The following is a 19,206-nucleotide window of genomic DNA, read 5'->3' as shown; positions in this document are numbered from 1 at the left end:
TGAACGTTGCTGGCATTGGGAGAACAACTCTTTCCAGATCTGGAATGTGCAGCTGAGCAGTGATGTGTACGGCCTGATCAGCTGATGAAATGTGGGTTTGGATGTGTGATTTTTGTAAATGGCTTCCAATGTTGTAGTTGCCAGCTGAATGTCTGAAGACTACATCATTAGGTCTAGATTATGAAACAAAATGGATGAAATGTGCAGAAGATAAACCAGTGAACCTACAGTTGGAATTGTTCTCTCAAAGAAAGAAAAGAGCAGTGTGATTCTGTAGTCAGATTATTCACTAAGAAATGTCAGGAAAATAGATATGCTTTTATTTAGGGGTACCTGCATTAATTTGTAGCCCTCAGAGAGCTTGCATGGTCCGATAACTAATACAGAGCAATTTTCTGTGTAGCTGCCATGTTAGGAGCTTTGAGGTTTTTATCTCACTTAAACTTCCTTGTGCTAAAACGTGACTGTTATGATACTAGAACTGAAATCCAGTTATCAACTGTACTACCTTTCTGAGCAGCAGAAATCAGAGTTTGTTTTAGAGTTTCCCTAGAATTTTTGTGAGAACTCCAGGAAATTTTTTATTTACAAAAAAATATTTAAAGGTTTTAAAATGTTATACCTGTTAAGGGAAGGGGTTTAGCTTGAAAGCAGAGGTTTGATTTATCTCTCTTTATTTTCCCCAGGAATTACTGACATAACCATGATAGAAGACAAAGGTCCACGAGTGGCTGACTATTTTGTAGTGGCGGGGCTCACTGATACAGATACTGCAACCCTTCTGGACCAAGAAATAAGCCGACATGAAACAAAGTCAGCTGGTCCAAAGGCTCCAATTACTGACATTGCTGTAATAATTAAATCAGCTGGTGAAACTGTGCCAGAAGGATACACCTGTGTTGAAGCCACCCCTACAGCCCTTCAAGCCAACTTAAACTATGGCAGTCTAAAGAGTCCTGAACTTTTTCTTTGCTACAAGAGAGGCCGGGACAAACCACCCCTTACTGACATCGGGTGAGATTTCTCTAACAATTCAGTTCCTCAGTGATCAATTCTTATTCTTCACAGATGATGATGAAAACAGATGTGGGAAAATGTTTCAGAATATACTCTCTTTGAATCTGTATTGCTTACTGTGTGTATCTTTGTAGTATTTTCTTTCTGAAATAAGTTGAAAAAAGTGTCAATCTTTACTGAACTTGCCTTTTTAAAATGAATGATGGTGTTTAAACTTATAAAGATATGAGAGAGTGAATTAAACACAAGAAACAAAGTTCTCTGCTGCAGTTTTGTGAAAGGTGAGAGAGTAGTACAAAATCAATTTATCGAAATGGTATATTGCAAATCCAGAAATATAATGTACTTAATCTAAAAGTCATTACTTCAGAAGACAAAAATTATCACTTTGTGGAATTCACTTTATTACTTAAGGTAAAAGATACCACTTTAAAATGGTAGGACACTGAAACATCTTGAAATTACCCACCTACCTAGAATCTTGTAGCCTACCTTACTGTCAGATCAGCATGTTTGTGGGGTTGCTTACAGGTTCTGACACGATTGGCTGAAAACACTAGATTATATAGTCTCTTGGTAACACTAATAATGCTTGATTTCAAAAACAACACTTTTTGATGTTTGAGGAGTAAGTTCTTAAAGAATTACTAGTACCGTGTTTGAAAACCTTAGATATAGCCAGTGCTTTAAGTTCAATGCTTAATAAATGCAGAAGGCAGCCTGACAGGGAAGGTCTGAATTAATTTTATTACTTACAGGATATTGAGTTTAACGTAAGTGTTCAGGACCAAGATCACAAAATCCCCCAAGATCTTGAGATGGTGAATATTATAGTCTGTGCTATTAGCATACTGAGGTAATGCTTAATCTGTAATAACTCATACAGCACTACAGTATTGTCTAAATTGCTCTGTATAGCACTTCTATTCTGGTTTGGATAAGAACATTGAAAAACTACTGGGAATGTAATGAGAGAGAGAAAATGGAGCATGGGGGGCAAGTGTTTCAATGATGGCAAAATAAAGAATATGTGTGTTTTTTCCTTATTTATTAATTAAAGAGTAAAGTAAAAAAACCCACATTTATATGTAAGCTATAATTAGTTTAGTTAATTTCATTTTATAAGTTTAAGCACATCAGACACATAGTATGCATACTTGGCTTTTGACCTGCAGTTTGAGTGCCAACTGACAAGTAGAGTCCAGTCAGGAAGAAACTGAAATTTTAATAAGGAAATTAGTTACATGGCAAGATCTCTGCTCTAATGATTATAGTTCAAGTTGCATAATTAACCTGATACATTCTAATTTCAGTTCACCTCAGTGATCTTAAGTGAAACTGTGATTTTAAGAGTCTCTTCTCATGTGTGTGACTGATACTGCAAGATGAGATAACTGTTGCAATAGTATTTGACTGTGTAGAATTGCTGTATTCTTTTAATGCTATGTCAAATTTCAGTAAGTTAGCAGAAGGAAGAATTTCTAGAGGGAGTGATTCCTCAAAGGGATACCTAAATGATCGGTCTTCAGCATGTGCCTTTATGGAAGAGACTGCAAGTATGTTTTATTTTTTTGTTTCCCACAACCTTAGGGACCTGAATGTTGGGTAGATTTCACAGGGAATACCTGATAAGCAAAATAGGCAAATAGTTGACTGGCTAAGTGCTTCCATGGCAGAGACACTTTTTAAAACCATTGGTGGAAAATTGTGGTATTTGGCAAATAGTATTTATTCTATATTTTGTTTTACACAGATCTAGTTAGCATATCACACCTAACAAATCATGGCAGGCTTTTCTGTCTGAGCAGTGATGCATATGAATGTTTTTCCCCTGCTGTTCCTGCTGTTTTGCAACTACGTGCAAGGGATGGTTAGAACGAGTGTCGGGGTGTTGGTTTTCTTTTTTTTTTGTGTATGTGTGTGAATTTTAATATGTTCAGCTGAAAGTGAAGCTTGTACAAGAGATGTGTGTACAGTCTGAAGGCTAATTTATGCTGTTCTCTACCCTTAATTAAAAAACCATGTGTGAAAGAATATTTAATCTTTAAACCTTAAATTTCTGTTAAATAAGTTGCCATGTTGAGTGGACTTAGTAGGTAGAGGAAGAGTATATCCCTTGAAAGGGTCAAATTCATAGTCTTGTGTCAAGGTTGTTAATATGTGTGTAAAGTGGAGTTATCTTGTAGTCTGAACATTCAGATGATTCTTGACAAATGTGTCTATTTCTTTCGGGGCTAATTTTAGGGAAAATTAAACAAATGCAGTTTGGGGTAAGGGATAGATGAGGGTACACTCTACAGATTCTCTGCCATTGTCTTTATGTTCTGTATTTCTGTATCCTCCATTCTCTTTCCTTTCTATGCTTCCACTGTTTCTTAAATTGTGGTGTCTGTAAGCTGCTACAGTGACTTCCTGCTGCAGGTGCTCACATATCTATAGTTAGGCCATGTGACATGTTGAATTTGTTGTGGTTGTTTTTAGTTGGAAGAATAAAGGTTTGATCCTAGGACAAGATATCTCTAAGGTCATTTTCCTACATATAGCTGTAAAATTTAGTATCTTAAGTTTATATGTCCATAGATAATTCAGCTACTCGTCATTGTGTTGCTTTACTAACCAATATTTTTGCCAATGTTCCAGAAATAGTTAAGAACTGAGATTGGAGATTTGTTTTGGTTGAAGTGCAGTGAGGCTTTGAAACAAGATCTCACCTCTCACCTCTCTTGGTTTTACACTTGAGTTAGGAATAATGGGAGAGCTCTAATGCTTGATTCTTAGATGGAAGAAAACCTGACAGAAAAATGCTTTATAAGTGTAAGTGATTTTGCAGTTTGTAATGCTTCCTGTAGAAATGACCAAGGAAAGAATATCAGACATCTTGTCTGAAGCAGAGGTTCTTGTATTACTTGAGTAATGCAAAAGTTAGGTAATTTTCATTGTGAAGTAAACAAATGCTGATTTTTTTTTTTTTTCCTTTACTAATATGGGAAACTTTAGTTTGGTTAGTGATTCTGTGCTAAGGACCCATCTCATTCTGCATACCCGGTTTCTTAAAGTATCTGCAAGTATCAATTGAATAAATATTTTTCTTTACTAGAGATGTATTTCAAAAATTAAAATGAACTCAAATTTCAAGAAGCATAATAGAAACTGGAAGATGTTCTTAGCAGCTAGCATCTTCCATTTTCCTTAAATCCCACCACTGTGACAACTGCAGTTGGGTGTCTGGAACAGGTTAGGATAATAATGATGAAACTATTCCGTATTATGTTTAGACAGTAATAATAATAATAATGGCAGTAGAAATAAAAGTCATTTTTTTCTCTCTGCTTGACCCAGTGCTTCTTCTCTGACCCTCCTGCTGCCTAGAATACTTATTTCCTTTATTATTCAGTACTTGCATACTGCCTTCTCCTAAATGAAATAGGAAGAGTTATCATAGAGAGTTACTTTGCACAAGGTCTGTGAGAGGCAGAAATGTGTTTGAACCTGGAGAAGTCAAGCTGAAGAGCAACTTGACACCATGCAATTTGTAACAGGCCACCTATTGTGAAGCAAGGTTTTCTGTGATTTAACGCTTTTAGCTAAACAGCTGCAAGAAGGTAGTACTTATCTTTTCTAAACTCTGTTATCTGATGCGTTGAAGTATACCTTCAAATTAGAAAGACCAGTCATGAGAGAACTTCCATGTACAATGTGAAAACAGCCTTACAAAGAGATAACAAGATTTTTCAGTCTTTCTTACAAAGAAAGGACCTAACATCTAGAGGAAACTGTAGGCTACATTTTACTTGAAATTAAACTTCACTGAAGTTGATAGAATAATGTAGCAAGGAAGGTGTACTTAAGATCGAGGCCAAAGTATAAGCTCATAGAAGCAGGAAACAATTCTTACCCTTATCAGTACTAATATCTGTCTGAAGGCAGACACTGGGAAGTTGAAAAAAGTAGGAGTAAACTTACTCTCTCGGGGAAGACTTCATATATACAGGGTGTCATGTTAAATATTTCATGCGTCACTGCTGAATGTTTTTGTCTAAACCATTACAATCATTGTTTGAGTGATCCATGGATGGTGATTTTCTTCTATTTTCTTAAACTCCATACTATGCATGAGGTCAGGAAATGGTGTGATTTTAGTAATACATTTGCTGAAATATATGTAGGGCAAGAGTTGCTTTCATTTTCTTTTTGCTATTGATGTGGAGGTGACCCCACTGTTATCGTCTTGAATACTAAGAATATATATCTTAAAATATTTGCACAGTTGAGAACTCCTTCAGTCTTTAGATATCTTTCTGAAAATATTTGTAAACCTATTAGATTGAACTGCTGAAATAGTCTGATTAATATGGTTATCATTCCTAAAAGCTGTCAGCTGACAGGTGTTTCTGGAATAGCTTTAAATTTCTGGATTTTATTTAAAATACATGAAATTGAAATAAAACAGAACTGAAACTTCCATTGGAGACTGCTCTGTTAATATTCTCCTCTGATTAATGTAAAGCAATGATGTAAAGAGTTCATGTAAACCCTTTATGCACAACGAAGGTTGCCTGAGGGCTGCTGCCATTGTAGTTCTTGGTTTTGTATTTTGTTTGTTCGTTTTTAACTTTAGGAAGTAGGTGACCCAATAAAAAGAGCAAAATACATGTTATTACAGACAATTAGTTTAGAAGTAATTTGAATAGCATGGACTTTCTCTATGTATCTTGAACCAGTAGGTGGTATATTAAAACTAATGTTACAACTTAGAAACACAGGTATTAGGTGCATTTTGAATGTGAGATTACACATTGTTTTAAATGTAGCAGAAGTGTGGAGAAGCCATTATTGAAAGCAAGAATACTTTCCTCCATGAATTAGCTAAATACATTTATATGGCAGCCTTGTAACTACATACTACCAACTCATGATATTTCTTTGCTTTATTCGAGTATTCTAGGACTGTGGTTCATGTATATCCTTGATACTATGACAAGATATGTTTGTTCTGTGGAATCAGAATCAACAGTAATACTTGCATATTCAAATTTAAAGATGGACAGTAATATTTAAGTAATTTGAGAAGTTTAATGTTACATTTTTTTGAAAGTTCTGAGAATTGTTGGATAAGGAAAAATACCTTTTTCTTTAGGTTATACCTGTGACTTTTTGAAGTTTTCAAATACATACTTGCTGTAGTCTGTCAAACATTTAACCAAGGGTATTTTGGGGCATTGTAAAATACAGTGCCTTGTTATATTTTATTTTAAAGTTGCGATGGACTGCATGTGGGAAGTTGCAGGTCACAAAATACAAAGTTTTAATGTGTTATCTTTATCCTAAATCTTGCCATGTATTATAACAGTAGATGAAAACTCATTTGAAGGTGGCAAGTACATGTGGCAAATACATACATACATACATACATACATACATACATACATACATCTCTGTACATACTGCAGAGAATCAAGGAAATGGAGAAATCCCAGAGTCATTCAGGTTTGAAAAGACCCTTGGGATCATCAAATCTAACCATCAGACCTACACTGCAAGTTCTCCCCTACCCCATATCCCCCAACAGCTCATCCAAATGACCCTTAAACACATCCAGGGATGGTGACTCTACCACCTCCCTGGGCAGCCTATTCCACTGTCTGACCACTCTTCCTGTGAAAATTGTTTTCTGAATGTCCAGTCTGAACCTCTCCTGTTGCAGTTTAAAGCCATTCCCTCTTGTTCTGTCACTAATTACCTGTGAGACCAGCACCAACCTCTCTACAATGTCCTTTCAGGGAGTTGTAGAGTGTGATGAGGTCTCCCCTCCTCAAACTGAACAGTCCCAGCTCCTTCAATCACTCCTCACAGGATTTATTCTCCAGGCCCTTCACCAGCTTCGTTGCCCTCCTCTGCACTCACTCCAGCACCTCGAGATCTCTCTCGTATTGAGGTGCCCAAAACTGGACACAACACTCCAGGTGTGGCCTCACCAGTGCAGAGCACAGGGGGACTGTCACCTCCCTGCTTCTGCTGGTCACACTATTTCTGATACCAGCCAGGATGCCGTTGGCTTTCTTGGCCACCCGGGCACACTGCTGGCTCATGTTCAGCTGCTTGTCAATTAGAAGCCCCAGGTCTCTTCCAGAACTCCAGCCACACCTCCCAATGCCCTATCATAGCATTTGTACATTAGAAATATGCAGTAAGGTATGGTTTGACTTCCACATTTCTTTCATGGTGACTTCCTAATAGCTTTATGTTTGGGAGAGATTATAGTGTGAAGTTTTAGCTCATGTAGCTGCCTTGAAGGATCTTTCTTATTTTTCTAAGGATACAGTGGTCTAAACTGGTGATCTGGCTAAAAAATCCAGCTATCACGTGAATGTTGCTGGACAGCTTAGGAGTACAGTCACCTGTATTATTATTCCTTTTCTGTGGAATGGAGTATTAGTTCATCCTCTCTCCCTGCCTCTTCCCTTAAGGAATGTTATTCAAACTATGAATGTAAATGATTACTGGATTTGGGCTTTTTTTTTGTTAAAGAATATCTGTGAAGCAAACTTCTGTCTTCTGTTGTTCTTTTCCAAAAATGATCCTTTTTTTTTTAAAAAAAAAAAACAACAAACCAAACCCTAACCTCAAAATTACTTCCCAGATGTCATAGTGATGGAAACGATTTCTAAGAAATTATCAGGTGTCATTTGTGCAAGCAATTTAGAGCTTCCTTTGTGTTTAATTTTCACTGACAGTGCGGCATTCCTACCAATTCTATAAATCTATTTCATTGTGGCTTGATTTTATTTTTTCATAACTGTGATTTGTTCCTACAGAGATTTCTTATAATATTTAAATATTTCTGAATAATTTATTTTCCTTAAATTGCATGTGCTGAAATACAATATGTAAAGTGCACATTAGAGGGATGCAATGATGACATAGACTGCTAACGGATAGACAACTACTGTGTATTTGTCCGAGTAAGTTCATATATATTTGAACGTGCATAATATTTTGTTTCCTTCCTGTCTGCAGAGTTCTATATGAAGGGAAGGAACGTATCATTTCAGGCTGTGAGGTGATTCAAGCTACTCCTTATGGTCGTTGCGCCAATGTTAACAACAGTTCAGCTTCTTCTCAACGGATCTTTATCACATATCGAAGGGCTCCTCCGATACGACCTCAGAATTCATTGGCAGTTACCGATATCTGTGTTATCGTTACTAGCAAAGGAGAAACCCCTCCTCATACGTTCTGCAAAGTTGATAAGAATTTAAATTGTGGTATGGTAAGTATTTAAAACCTTGAACCTCTTTTTTTATTTTTAAACTGAACAAACAAATCCACAGGATTAGCTCTTTGAACTCTTCTTAGCATTGTTATAATTGTGTTCTATTGCTACATTATCGTTTTTTCATTCTGTATACACGTGAGACTGACTTGCATTAAAAATCACTCTATGACTGTGGAGTTATAAAGTGGGTATGTTTATTCAGCACTGGGCACGTGGGGGATCACTCCACCACAAGCATGCGCACCGTTTGCAGCTCCCGTCCAGCTTATATGTAACAAAGTAGTGTATATTCATAGAATGCTTATACATATATATAGTCTATCCTCGCCTCCCCTCACTTCTCATGGTAATCAGGTCTCCTCCCCTTGCATCTGCACGATGAGCTCTTCAAGTTCTGGGCAGGGGTTGCAAAGATGAAGTACCTCTTCTTCCTCGTTGATGAACTTTTTACCCTGTCGCTCTGCGCAGCCTCAGTTGTTCTCTGGCTTCTGACCAGACTGCTAGGCCAGTTTGTGCCGGTATTTGGAGTAATCTGTTGCTGATATCCACAACTTCAAGGACCAGAGGAAACTTCTTTTTGAGTTAGGAGACAGTAGCCTAGCAACGTTATCAGCACCTGATAAGTCTTTTCAAACAGCCCCATAGGCCTCCTTTTGTCTTTTCGAAAGTTCCCTAGTCTTGCACCATCAAGCTAAGGCTGTTTAGACTCCCCATCTCAAGACTTCAATCTTGTAGGTTTTGTTGCTCTGATTTCCTTTAATGTTAAGAATTACTTCATACTGATTACTCACTAACTCAGTTTGCATATTTATGTCTATGTGTTATTTAGCAGTAGTGCAGTGAATTTTTTTTTCAATATTATTCTATCCCCCCCATGTCTTGGTGATGCTGACACTTTGGGATGAATCACAAATGCTTTTCTGTGTTTATTAATAATGCCTAATTACTAAGGCATGTGTGAATGATAATTACTACTTACAGTTTCTTTATGTATTTTCAATCTGTTCACTTTTGTTTAGTCTGTTTTGCATTTAATTTACTCAAGCTGAAATAAGTGACTTTTTTCAAATGGTAGAATGTATTTAGACAAACTGCAAAAGCAGTATGTAAATTACCAGTTTATGGAAGTATGATAAAAGCTTCAGGTGATGATGTTTTGCATTTCACTTCCACTATTGAGGTTCCCGTAAGAGTCGGCTTTTTTAAATAACCAAGAAGATGTGAAGTTGCAAATGATTTGCTTCACTTTTCCTTGTTCTTCTATTAGAATAAGTCAGAGTGCTCTGGTGGTATGTTTATTTTATTTAAATCCTGTAGACTCTAAAAATGTGAGAAGTCTGAATTCTTGGTTTTGTGATTTACATGCACTCAACAGCCAGCCAGTCATTTTATTCTGTAACAGTTTTTATTTAAATATCTGCTTTGTTTGTAAGTGGAAGTGTATTCAAATGCTTACACTCGATTTCTCTACTGCCTTTTGTCATTTTTGCTGGTACTAAGATGAAACTTGTATCTTCCAGTGGGGTTCCAGTGTATACCTTTGTTACAAGAAGTCTGTGCCAGCTTCTAACTCTTTAGCATATAAAGCTGGTAAGTAATTTTAGAAGCAGACTGTCTAAACATGCTAACAGAAGGATTCAAATGCCTTGTTGAAATCAAATAATAATTTTAAAAGATTAAATGCTATCTGTCAGAATTCTGTTCCCAGAGTATGTCTGTTGAAATCAACTCCTATGATGCCTTCTTTGCTCTCCTTGCTTTTTCTCAGGAAAAAGAAAAAAACAAAAGAAAAACAACCAAGCCTTAATAGAAGTAGCATTGTTCTGTATTAATTTAGTTCTTATCATGACAGATTTGGTAGCTTAGGAGCTTCACCAGAAAGCTTAGCAAGGATTTCAGGTGTAACAAAACACTTCACATTTCTTGTGTTGGTGGTGATGGAGGAGGAGTAATTAAAAATTCCATTTAACCTTACTGATTTCTTTTTATGTTTCAGAGCTAATGCAATGTCTTCCATTTTATTTGAAAATTTAATGTTTCTTCCCTTCAGTTCCACAACTGTTCACTTGTTTCTTATTTGAGGAGAGTGAAAAATATTATGAACAATAAATGACAAAAATCCTTTTAAGTCTGTTTTTTATAAGTTTTTTTAATGCATTACTACATATTATCTTTTTTCTGAAGAAGTCAAAAAAACCTTTCAAAACAGTTTCTACTGAGCACTAAGTGCACCAAGTTTCTTTGAAAGGAGTAAACTACCAAGTAGATATGGAAAGCATATATGATGAAGTCCCTGTACCATAAAATAAGCTAGGTGAACAGCAGTAGTAAAGAAAGCTGAAAACTGAATAAACAGTTTGTTTACATTGAACATATTGATGGATTAGCAGAAATTATGGACAGTCAGCTAGATCATACTATTTTGAATGGACTTATTGTTGCTCCTTTTACAGTAGATAAATTATCACTTTCTTCATAAGAATTTCTTTGTACCATTCCAATGACACATTTAAATAGCACAGGAATTCCCAGCTGGTTTAACGTAAATTAGTTTTTACTATGTACTGTTTTTTCAACAGTTACCAAAAGGGAGTGCTTCAGTATTCATATACAATTTAAAAATTATTGTTACTTGTATGACTTAGCCTCTCATCTGAAAGTAAGACTTACTTCTTCTGCGGATGTACTTTTCAGTTATGAAGTCCAGATAACCAGACTTTGCTGTACATTGTGGAAAATATATTTTTTATGTTATTTAGGGTTTGCAGCCAAATGTGCTTACTTTTCCTTCTCCCATTCTGAAGGCTTAATATTCAGATATCCTCAAGAGAACTATGAGTCATTCCCACTGTCGGAATCTGTGCCTCTCTTCTGCCTTCCTATGGGAGCTACTATTGAGTGCTGGGACCCTCAAACCAAATATCCACTGCCAGTGTTCTCAACATTTGTACTGACCTGCTCTTCTGCAGAAAAGGTATGGCTCTGAACTGTGACTAGATTTTGCTTTTAGTTCAAATGGCTGCTATGGAGATAAATAGGCACTGTTTCTTCTGTATTTTAGAAATACTACAAAATAACTTGTTAAATGCTTCCCTTATAAAATTGGGGTTTTTAAGTGTTTGTATGAAATGTAAGTAAACCAACCCAGGAAATAGCTGGAAGAGTATGTGCTGTCCCATGTAAGCAGAACCATATACTTAACAAACCCATGGATTTCCCTTTTCTTTCAAGTAAGAAGTTTCTCTGAATGGAAGTGTAGGCTGCATGTTAAAGAGCTGTTCACTTACCACATGTGTTAGCAATGTTTAATTTACAGTTTTCTTATGGTTATGTTAAAAGCCACTTCTGTGTGCATTTGCTTAATTGAGCTCTGTAGGTATCTATGTGCATGAATAGGAAAGCAGTTACCAGGAAACAGCAGGGCAGGGAGAGGAAAAGTATGTGCTGAAAAGTAGCATGTGAAAGGCTCTGAAGAACTGATGAGCTCCTGAGACCACTGATCTTGTTGAATTCTCAGAAGTGATAGATTCAAAACACCAGCCATCTGCTAAATCCATATAAGACCACTAGCACACATTGGCACTAAAAATGTGTTGCATGACTCAGTCCATGCAGGAAGGCAGTGTCTGCTGTACGCAGACAGAGGCTCTAGGATTACAGGTACACCTGATGAAGCAAGGCAGCCCTTGTTTGGGGTTGGTCTCCCAGCTGTTGCTTCATTTTGCCAACTGTCCATGTGTGTGCATGTGAACTGCACAAGAGAATAAGTGACTGCAATGTGTGATTAGCTCTCTGTGATTAATAAACAGCAGTTGGCTTTATTAGTGATAACAGCTCAACTTCCACTCTGCCTCAGTCCCCTATAAGGGAAACTTACTTCTCTGCATCCAAACAACAAAACCATCTTGTATTAATATTGCTTTTGCAAGGAGGAATGAAGTAGCTGCCAGTATTTTTCTCAGATTCAGTGTATACTGTGGTATCCATCTTTCCCTGAACTCCTTTTGCTAAGTGTGCCAGAATAATTCAGTTAATTCTGAAACTCTGACAAATAGGGAAGGAATATTAGAAAAGGTCAGTAGCTGTTTAGATTAATAGAAGTGATGTCAAAGCTAAAATAATTTTATTTAGTGTGGTAATGATAGTTTACCGAACACAAGCATTTTGTGAGGGTTTGGGGTTTTTTGACCATAACAGTTAATGGGTAGGGTTTTGTCACAGCATGCAATTTGATTCCTTCAGTCTACCATGAACACTTGGTTGAGGAAAGTGCAGTGAAAAAGAGGAAGAGAGGCACAAGAATGCAAAGCATTTAGTTGATAAGGATATTTTGTGTATGCTACATAAATGAAAAGTCATTTCACAAGCTACCAGCAAAAACACTATAGCAAACACTAAAGACATAAGGATGCTTCAAAAGTTCTGACTGAATCTCCTGTTAAATAGTGGGTCCACTCAGGTGTTTTTCTTAATCTTTTAGGTTTATGGTGCTGCTATTCAGTTTTATGAGCCTTATCCCCGGGAGCTGCTAACAGAAAAACAACAATTACAGCTGGGTCTCCTGACAGCTGTAGAGAGGAAAGTGGTTACTTCCAAGTCCATCAATTCCAACAAGTGCATCTGCCTTCTCTCACACTGGCCTTTCTTTGAAGCATTTAGAAAATTTCTTATGTTCATCTACAAACTCTCTGTCTCTGGACCCCATCCTCTTCCCATTGAAAAGTATGTAAAATATTTTTCAGGGTATTGTCGGAAAGTAATTATATCAGCTCAAGAAGTCATGTGATTTATACATGTCACAGTTGCTGCATTTGCTTCATTCTCTTGCCTAAACTGTGTAGCTTATGTTGTACTGATAGAAATTGTTGCTGCTTCTGTTTAAGGGTAATGGTTCTTGCGGTGTCAGGGAAGTAAACCGGATTTTACTGTGGCTTTTCTGTTACAATATGTCAAGTCTGTTTACCTTTCTCTTAACTACATCAAACACACAAAATGACTAAGCTACAAGATACACCCTAAGGTTTGCAGTCCTGCATTTTAGGTTAATAAATATAAGCTCAGGGACTCTGTATTAGCAATGAATGTCTTGTGTCTGTTTTCAAGCACTTCAACTAGTGCAGACTGTATGTGTTTAAACTCTGCAGAGGATGCTTTTCATGGTCCTAAAAGTTTGCTGAAAGACAATGTTACCTTCAAAACTGTGTTAGATGTCTGGCAGTGAAGTATACAGTTTCTCTGAGTTAAGACTCATTAGAAACTCTATCAAATGGGGTTAGGCTGCCTGGGATTTTAAATGGCTTGCCTAAATACCACTGTGTTCCTATCTTTTGCATACATATCTGAGGCTGCCAGTATTAATTTTCATGCATGGAATGTAAGTGAATGGAGCTTCTTTATTTCAGTTTGCATAAATAGGCTCTTAAACTTATCAAGACAGTAAGTAAATCTTAACAGCCATTTAAAAAATATCATACCATAGTAATTACAAAACATTATTAATATTGTGTTTAGTCCCTGATTAGTCCCCGGTGCTGGTTTTCTAACATCTTGTCTTTTTTTCAGGCACATATCCCATTTTATGCACAATATACCTTTCCCTTCACCACAAAGGCCAAGAATTCTTGTTCAGGTAAGCAAACCATTTGCTTCCAGTTTTAGTTACAATAATGGCAAACTCTCTTTCTTACATTTGAAAGCCTGGTTTCTTTCTTTAGGCTTTTTACTCAGTTTTGAATACTCGTCTGCTGGAAGGGAGAGGGGAGGAGATGGATGGGTTGGACTTCTCTCTCTTTGGTATAAACCTGGGGTAACTTAGCAAAGGAAACTATTTCAGACTTAAAGTGGTCTGGGTGGCAGCAATGTCCTACTTGCACTTTTGAAATTTCTGCCATATATTACCCTTTTATTTTATAGGCATCATTTACATTACCTCATTGATGGGGTGTTTTCTGTCTTTCTCTCACTTGTCTACCCACTACTGTGGGTCAAAGGTTAATCCCCCAGGGCACTGTCTCTTGTGTTTCTCTGTTTAATCACCTAGCAGCACTTACATGTTCAACACTGAGTCATAGGTAGTTTCCTATAACTTCTGAGAATCGTTTCAGTGACTAATTCAGGCTCTGTTGACCTGGTGAACATGAGTCCCAAAGACTGTCTCTGATTTGTGTCTTGTGTATGACATTGTGACTGTCTGCCAGGCAGTTTATGGGACTATGGATATACTATATTTGAGTCTTATAGTGTATTAACTTTGGAGTTGTCCATATCAATCACATAACTACTTTATGTGTTTCAGCTTTCTGCCCATGATGCATTAATATTGTCTCAGCCTGTTTCTACACCATTGCCATTAAGGTATCATTATTAATGCTTTAAATGTCTGCAACCTGAAAAATTCAGAGGCAAATAGGAATGAAAGAAAGAAGCCAAACATTGATGCAATATTTAGATCTTATAAACAGAAAGCTCAGTACACCTTTATAAAATTATACCATGTTGTCTTTTGGACATAGGCCTGTCCCTTGTGAAAGTATAATATCACAAATTGATCTTGAAATAAAGATGAATTGCCAGACTATTGTAGGAACTCCAAAGAAAGAAAAAGCAGGCTGTGAGGAAAAAACAAATATTTTAATATCTTGTATTTTCAGAACCCGTGTAGTAAGCAAAAAAAATTTTAATAGCATAGATAGACTTTTATTACCTCGTTTTTTTCCCTTTTTTGGATCTAAGAGAGATGTTTATGTCAAGCAGTTATGTTAATTCAGTTAATGCATAAACATGTAAACATTTTTGAAATTTAAAATTATACCTAAAAATTGGTATTTGTTGCTTGAAGGTTGATGCAGTCTCTGTGGATACTGCCTACATCTTCTGGGCTGGAGCTCCCTGTAACTGTGACATGGGGTTTTGTTTGCATGGTTTTCCTGATTTTTTTGTTTGTTTTTAAGTTAAAATAGTCTTTGCTTTTTAATTCCCTCCCCCCCCCATATATTTTGTGTGCAGCAGTATCCCATGTTTAATCACATCTGTTATACAGTCTCTTAAGTGAAAAAATACAACCAGCCATCAAACTGAAAAATAACGTGTAAGCACTTTTCTAAGGACAGATTTTACATCCCCTGTGCTCTTACAGGTATCACTACAATTCCAAAAGTATGCAGTCCAAACAAATGAAACAGTCTAAGCTCTAGAAACTAAAGGCGTGTTACTCTCAGAATAATAGATTGATTTTACTTGACTACTATTACAATTTGAAACTGTGATTCTAAGATCAAATGGATACTCTAGTTCATGAATTTTGCCTAAGGTAACCCATTATATGAAACAAGTGGTGTTACTTGTGCTTGGATTAGTTGTTAATTAACCAGTTAGATCTGGTTTACTGTTATAAAGACAAGTGCATATATGAGAGAGAGTGCCAGAAACAACAGAAACTCAGCAGTAGCATGGTATAGCATATGTTTCTTTAGCAATGGAATTTTAATTTAGGTTTCTTTGTGGTGATAAAAGTATCATATTGAGGTGATAGCTATTAAGTGGATAGATAGATATTTGATGTGTGGTAATATTAGCACCATTCAACTAGTTGGACTAAAACAGTTGTCAGAAGTGTGATAGTAATGACTTTTTAAAAATCCTCTAACATCTTTTTCTCCCTCTCCCATCCCACTCACACCTTAGTGGAGCAAACTTTAGCACTCTGCTCATGAATCTTGGACCAGAAAACTGTGCCACTCTGTTACTCTTCGTATTACTAGAAGGCAAGATCCTCCTCCATTCTCTTAGACCAGCTGTGTTGACAGGAGTTGCTGAAGCTGTGGTAGCTGTAAGTACAAAGTTTTCTGTACAGAGTGAGAGAAATCAGTACAAACTCCACAGTTGTTACAGGGCTTTTTAAAGTTAAAATGATTGATACACTATGATAATTTTTCCCAGCAGTAGCATTTAGTTAAGGTGCCCTAGCATGTCTTATAACTATTAGAATGATAAACATTTTTGCATAGGTAACTAAGAGATGTACTATAAATAAGTGGTTAAACTTAATTTACATTTATGTTTTTATTATTATAACATTAAATTGTTATTATATATATTTATATTAAATTATTATTAAATTATTATTATATTACAGAAAGACTCCTTTCTGACAGTGTTACAAGCCTTTTAGCAATTTAATTTCAACTTGCTGCATGTAACTTCTTGGCTTTTATTGTTCAGTATCTGTTGTCTTGTTTTAATGTGCTGATTTCCTTTAATTTTTCCTTCAGATGATATTTCCATTTCAGTGGCAGTGTCCATATATCCCCCTCTGTCCTTTGTCTCTGGCCACCGTACTCAGTGCACCTGTTCCATTTATTGTTGGAGTTGATTCACGATACTTTGATCTGTACGATCCACCACAGGATATTGTGTGCATTGACTTAGACACAAACATGGTGTACATGTAAGTTTTATGGAGTTTTTACATTTATCTGCAGGTGGAGAGATTGCTGAGATGCTCAGGAGATAAAACCAATACTAACTAGCACTGTTTTATCTAATATGGTTCATATTTTAGTGTCCTCTGTGCTTTTTCTCATTACTAATGCTTCATAGCAAATTAAAACTTCCGAACTCAAGGGTCAACATTGGCACTGCCTATAAAAAAGTGATGTAGATGTTGCTATAAATTTAGTAACAATGGTAATGTGTTTTTTGTTTTTCCATTTCTAGTACTGCTTATTAAGGAAATGGTACATAAGCTAGAAAAGAGGAATAAGAGTTTGTCGTTTGGGGTTTTTTTCCCTGCCCCACCATTTCTTACATTTTCACCCTGACCTGCCACGTTGGGATTTGGTTTGCCTGTGTTCAGTGACTGTTGCTATGAACAGGAGTGCTTTGGGACCATTCATGACAGGTTTTGATGCTGTCTTGCACTTGGGGCATTTTATGTTAGTCTTAATAAATTGTTCTCCAGTTACAAGGGTCAAATTTTTGGTGAGATCAAGCAAAATTTGGTGTCTTGACTGTATTTAATCTAAAATATTTTCTCTTAATTACCAGGTTTTTAATGCTTTTCTTAAAATGAAAGTGTTGCATGAACAGTTTCTTTGCAGTTTCTTGAGGAGAGGCTAATCGAGTAACTCTTCTGTTTTGCTGTAATATATCTAAATGAGAATAGAAATAACTGAAAATCAGTTTCTTCAGGTGTTGAATTCAGTAACTTACTAATTACCTTTCAATTTTAAATTTGTTAGGTCATAAATACAAAAAGGCATTTAAGCTAGTTCAAGATGATGGTGAACATCCCTAAATAAAGTGCACATCTTTTCGGTGTGAAAATAGTTTTAATTCATCTCATGTCACTTCTTAACCCTTTTGTTTTTACTAATTAGAATTAGTCATCTGATCTATGGATCAATTGAATGCTTTCTTGATTTTCATTGTTCAAAGGACCCTTCCTCTACTGAAGCAAATGTTTCCTTTACATTACTGAAATGCTTTGTTTTACTAGTAGCATCAAAGGAAATAGTAAGCAGTGGAGCAGATTGTTTATTTTTTTATTTGTTTTTTTCTCCTTCCCCTAGGTCACCATTAAAAACACTGCTAAAAGCATTCTCATCACTGTATATCAAAGTATTATGCCACCAAAAGAATAATTATAATAAGTGTTGTGAAAGAAGAATGTATTAAAGAAACTCAAGAAAGATAACTTTATATGAAGATATTTGCAGTGAAAACCACCTGAATGTTTTTGTTCATAAGTAGAATGGAATTTGAAGATTGGGTTGCAGAAAAATGAAGGGGATAGAAATAGGGAATTTAACAGGGAGATAAGAATGTCAGGATTCTGTTGGGATCTGCTAGAAAGACCAAGTACCAACCTTACTTGGATTGATTACTGAACTAAAAATCTACAAATGGCTGTTCTCTTAAGAGACACTCAACTGGAAAGATTGTTGCACCTTTTCTTTTACTGTCTTATAGGTCCATTTCTCTTTCACTAGTCAACTGATCTTTTTCTTTGTTTGCTGTCCATGTTGCATATATCTCATCTGTACCACTTACTTGACTTCCAGATGAATTTGACATCTGTAACATTTGACTTGGGTATATGTGAGATGTTGGTACCTGCATTATAAATTTTTTTAAACCTGAAAATGAGGACATTTTTCAATTTTGGAGACTTTTAGATAAAACCAAATCTCCGTAAAGCATTTTGTATTGAAAATAATTGAGAATTCTAAAATACTACACTATTAGTGAGTAAAAATTAATGTTCTTTCTATTTTATTTAATCCATGTCTGTTTCTGTCCCTCTTTATTTCTGTGGCAAATCTGTTGTTTTTTGGGGTTTTTTTTTAGATGTAAAAGCATTTAACAGCACCATTGCTAACTTTGAAAGACTATGTAGTAGAAGAATAACATTTGAAAAATTCAGTATTTTTTTACTACATTAGTCTGTGTCTAGTGTCTTTTTAGAGCAGCTTTGCTGCTATCTTCTGTGTGATAGACTGAAGCTTTGTTCACTGCCAGAAAATACTGAAGGCCTTTTATTCATTCAGCATCTTCCTTAATGCCTTTTTATGGATGTTTTCAGCTATCTCTGTGAAAGTAACATTGAAAGCTGGCTAAGGGAAGTAGCCTTATTAGGGCAAAGATTTGAGAATTTGTTTTATTTTTATAGCAGGATATTTCTCCTTGCATTTTTGGAACAGTACCACTTAAATGGTTTATAAGCATATCACTATGGTGGGGGAAAAAAATGGGCAAAGGCATCTGTAAGCATGCATTTTTTCTTTAACTCATGAAACTTTGGTTTCCTTCCTAAGATAGTTCTATGTCAGTGCCAATTGAGCAAATAATAACTGAGCAAACATTTCACTGGTGCAAAGTACAAAACAAGTGGTGACAGCATCAGCTCAGATAGT

The 19,206-nt window shown here is 36.1% G+C and overlaps 1 protein-coding gene across 4 annotated transcripts in view; it reads left to right on the top strand.

Moving 5' to 3' along the window:
- The first annotated feature begins 689 nt into the window (after positions 1–689).
- The window catches only part of DENND4C (DENN domain containing 4C), a 49,433-nt gene continuing 30,916 nt past the window's right edge, over positions 690–19,206 (top strand). For all 4 annotated transcript variants that reach the window (XM_026866378.1, XM_026866377.1, XM_026866376.1 and 1 more), the window contains exons 1-9: positions 690–1,014; positions 8,035–8,287; positions 9,814–9,883; positions 11,098–11,267; positions 12,774–13,015; positions 13,856–13,922; positions 14,589–14,647; positions 15,977–16,121; positions 16,564–16,739. In XM_026866378.1, the coding sequence (XP_026722179.1) occupies positions 704–1,014; positions 8,035–8,287; positions 9,814–9,883; positions 11,098–11,267; positions 12,774–13,015; positions 13,856–13,922; positions 14,589–14,647; positions 15,977–16,121; positions 16,564–16,739 (1,493 nt within the window). In that variant the 5' untranslated portion in view covers positions 690–703. The remainder of the gene's footprint in view (positions 1,015–8,034; positions 8,288–9,813; positions 9,884–11,097; positions 11,268–12,773; positions 13,016–13,855; positions 13,923–14,588; positions 14,648–15,976; positions 16,122–16,563; positions 16,740–19,206) is intronic.

Source organism: Athene cunicularia (genome assembly GCF_003259725.1).
Source record: "Athene cunicularia isolate RWA chromosome Z unlocalized genomic scaffold, athCun1 chrZ_part2, whole genome shotgun sequence".
Taxonomy (NCBI): Eukaryota; Metazoa; Chordata; class Aves; order Strigiformes; family Strigidae; genus Athene; species Athene cunicularia.
Note: the sequence above shows the minus strand (reverse complement) of the source record. Positions and strands in the feature narration are given on the sequence as shown.